Genomic DNA, 2,067 nt, shown 5'->3' on the forward strand with positions numbered 1-2,067 from the left:
TGTCTCGCGTGGCCTCCCGTACATACATGGCTTGCCCCCACCTCTTCGATAGCCTATTTTCTTGACTATACTGACCCTCTTTGAACCAAAGCTGTGTGCGTTTGTTACAGTGCCACAGCTGGGCGCGTTGCTAATCACCACCGAGTTCGGCAAGATACGATGCGAGCCGAACGAGATATGCGTGATCCAGCAGGGTATGCGGTTCCACGTGACGGTGTTCGGCCCGTCGCGGGGATACATTCTCGTAGTGTTCGACGGACACTTTCAGCTGCCCGAACTGGGTCCGATAGGTAATCGCGGAATCTTCTCGAGCGAGAGATCGTTGTTTTTCAAACGCGCTGTCGCTATCGTTTTGCCGGGGCAGGAGCGAACAGTCTGGCGAATCCGAGGGACTTTCAAACGCCAGTCGCCCGATACGAGGACCGCGAGACCGGTTACAAGATCTTCAGCAAGTTCCAGGGCAAGTTGATCGTCGCCGAGCAACGGCACAGTCCCTTCGACGTGGTAGCTTGGCACGGAAATTACGTCCCGTACAAATACAATCTAGACAGATTCATGATCGTTAATTCGGTCTCCTTCGACCATTGCGTACGTATAGCGATCGTTTCTGGCGCATCGATCGCTTAAACCAACAACATGAATTGTTTTCATTCCAGGACCCCTCCATCTTCACCGTTCTGACGTGCCCGTCGTTGAAGCCTGGAACAGCGGCGGCCGATTTCGTCATCTTCCCGCCCCGATGGTCCGTGCAAGAACACACTTTTCGTCCGCCCTACTACCATCGTAAGTGAAACGTCGTGTATTTCGTTCGAAACAAACGAACTTGAGAAACACACCCGTTTCCATTTCTTTGTGCTTTTTCACTTTCTCGGCTAGTCGCTCAGCCGCCTGCCCGGTTGCTCAGTTGCCCGCTTTCTCGGTTTCCCGCTTTCCCGCTTTCCCGCTGAAACGTAAATAACGAGGCGTGGAGTAAACCGCTCGGCTCGTTCCGTCCTTTCCTTTACCACCGCGATTCGCTGTCAATTGAGCGTTTCGCTGACGAGTGCTCCCCACCCCGACCGCCGCTCGCCATGCTAGACCGCTTCTAAAAATCGCAGAGCCGCGAGACATCGGTGAAAACTTGAAATTTTCTCCAATTACATCGATCGACTTCCTTTTTCTTTCACGACGATAATTCTTGCGTTTCTTGCGCTGGCGAACGTGCAATTCCATCCAGTCCCCCTCCCGCCGTTGCCCTGATCGTCGTTGATCGTCGCCGATCGCCAGCTGCTACCTCTCTTTTCTATTTCACCGTTCCCGTCGTTGAACGGCCGCGTATCGAACGCATCTGCGCGAGCGAACGCCACTTGACGCCGACGACTTTGACCCTCAGGAAATTGTATGAGCGAGTTCATGGGCCTCGTGAAGGGACACTACGAAGCCAAAGAGGAAAGTTTTCATCCGGGCGGTGCGACGCTGCATTCGATTATGACGCCTCACGGGCCGGATGCGCGCTGTTTCGAAACCGCTTCGAGCTGCGAGCTCGGGCCCGAGCGCATCGCTGACGGAACCATGGCTTTCATGTTCGAGACCTGTTACAGTTTGGTGGTCACCGAATGGGCAACCACGGTTTCCAACAAACTCGACCACGATTACAACAAGTGCTGGGAACCTCTTAAGAAGCACTTCGACCCGAACGCCAAGCCCGAAATCACCGTGCCTTGATCGCTCGCCGTCGTTTCCCTCAAATGTGTAACGTGCCGCGACTAAACATCACCTTTCTATGCGTATTTTCGTACCTGTAAACCATGCTCCAGTAAATAAATGATAAACAAGTACTACATACGATTGCTAGTAGCATACAGATTATTCCATAAATTGAATCTAATCGTAGCGTACGAGACTCGTCGAATTTATATGTATATGGTTACAGTTTACTGTGGCCTGGATAGGCCCGCCAGATGTTATTTGGCAACTACTCTCCAGAGAGAACCACTACGAAGAGAACCACCGACTTAGATGTTACGTCGGAACGACTTGGAAAAACCCTGCCCTCGACTTTTACGTCTCATTGGACAAGTTGGATCT

At 52.3% G+C, this 2,067-nt stretch overlaps 1 protein-coding gene across 1 annotated transcript; it reads left to right on the forward strand.

Moving 5' to 3' along the window:
- Positions 1 to 52: 52 nt before the first annotated feature.
- LOC144477817 (homogentisate 1,2-dioxygenase-like) lies at positions 53 to 1,751 on the forward strand (the record flags this gene model as incomplete). The annotated part of the gene is made up of 4 exons (XM_078195557.1): positions 53 to 290; positions 365 to 588; positions 657 to 783; positions 1,373 to 1,751. Coding segments are annotated over 4 exons (921 nt in total), but the record flags the coding sequence as incomplete, so codon positions are not given.
- Between the last annotated feature and the right edge of the window lie 316 nt (positions 1,752 to 2,067).

The sequence above is a fragment of the Augochlora pura genome, unplaced genomic scaffold, assembly GCF_028453695.1.
Source record: "Augochlora pura isolate Apur16 unplaced genomic scaffold, APUR_v2.2.1 APUR_unplaced_4054, whole genome shotgun sequence".
Classification (NCBI taxonomy): domain Eukaryota; kingdom Metazoa; phylum Arthropoda; class Insecta; order Hymenoptera; family Halictidae; genus Augochlora; species Augochlora pura.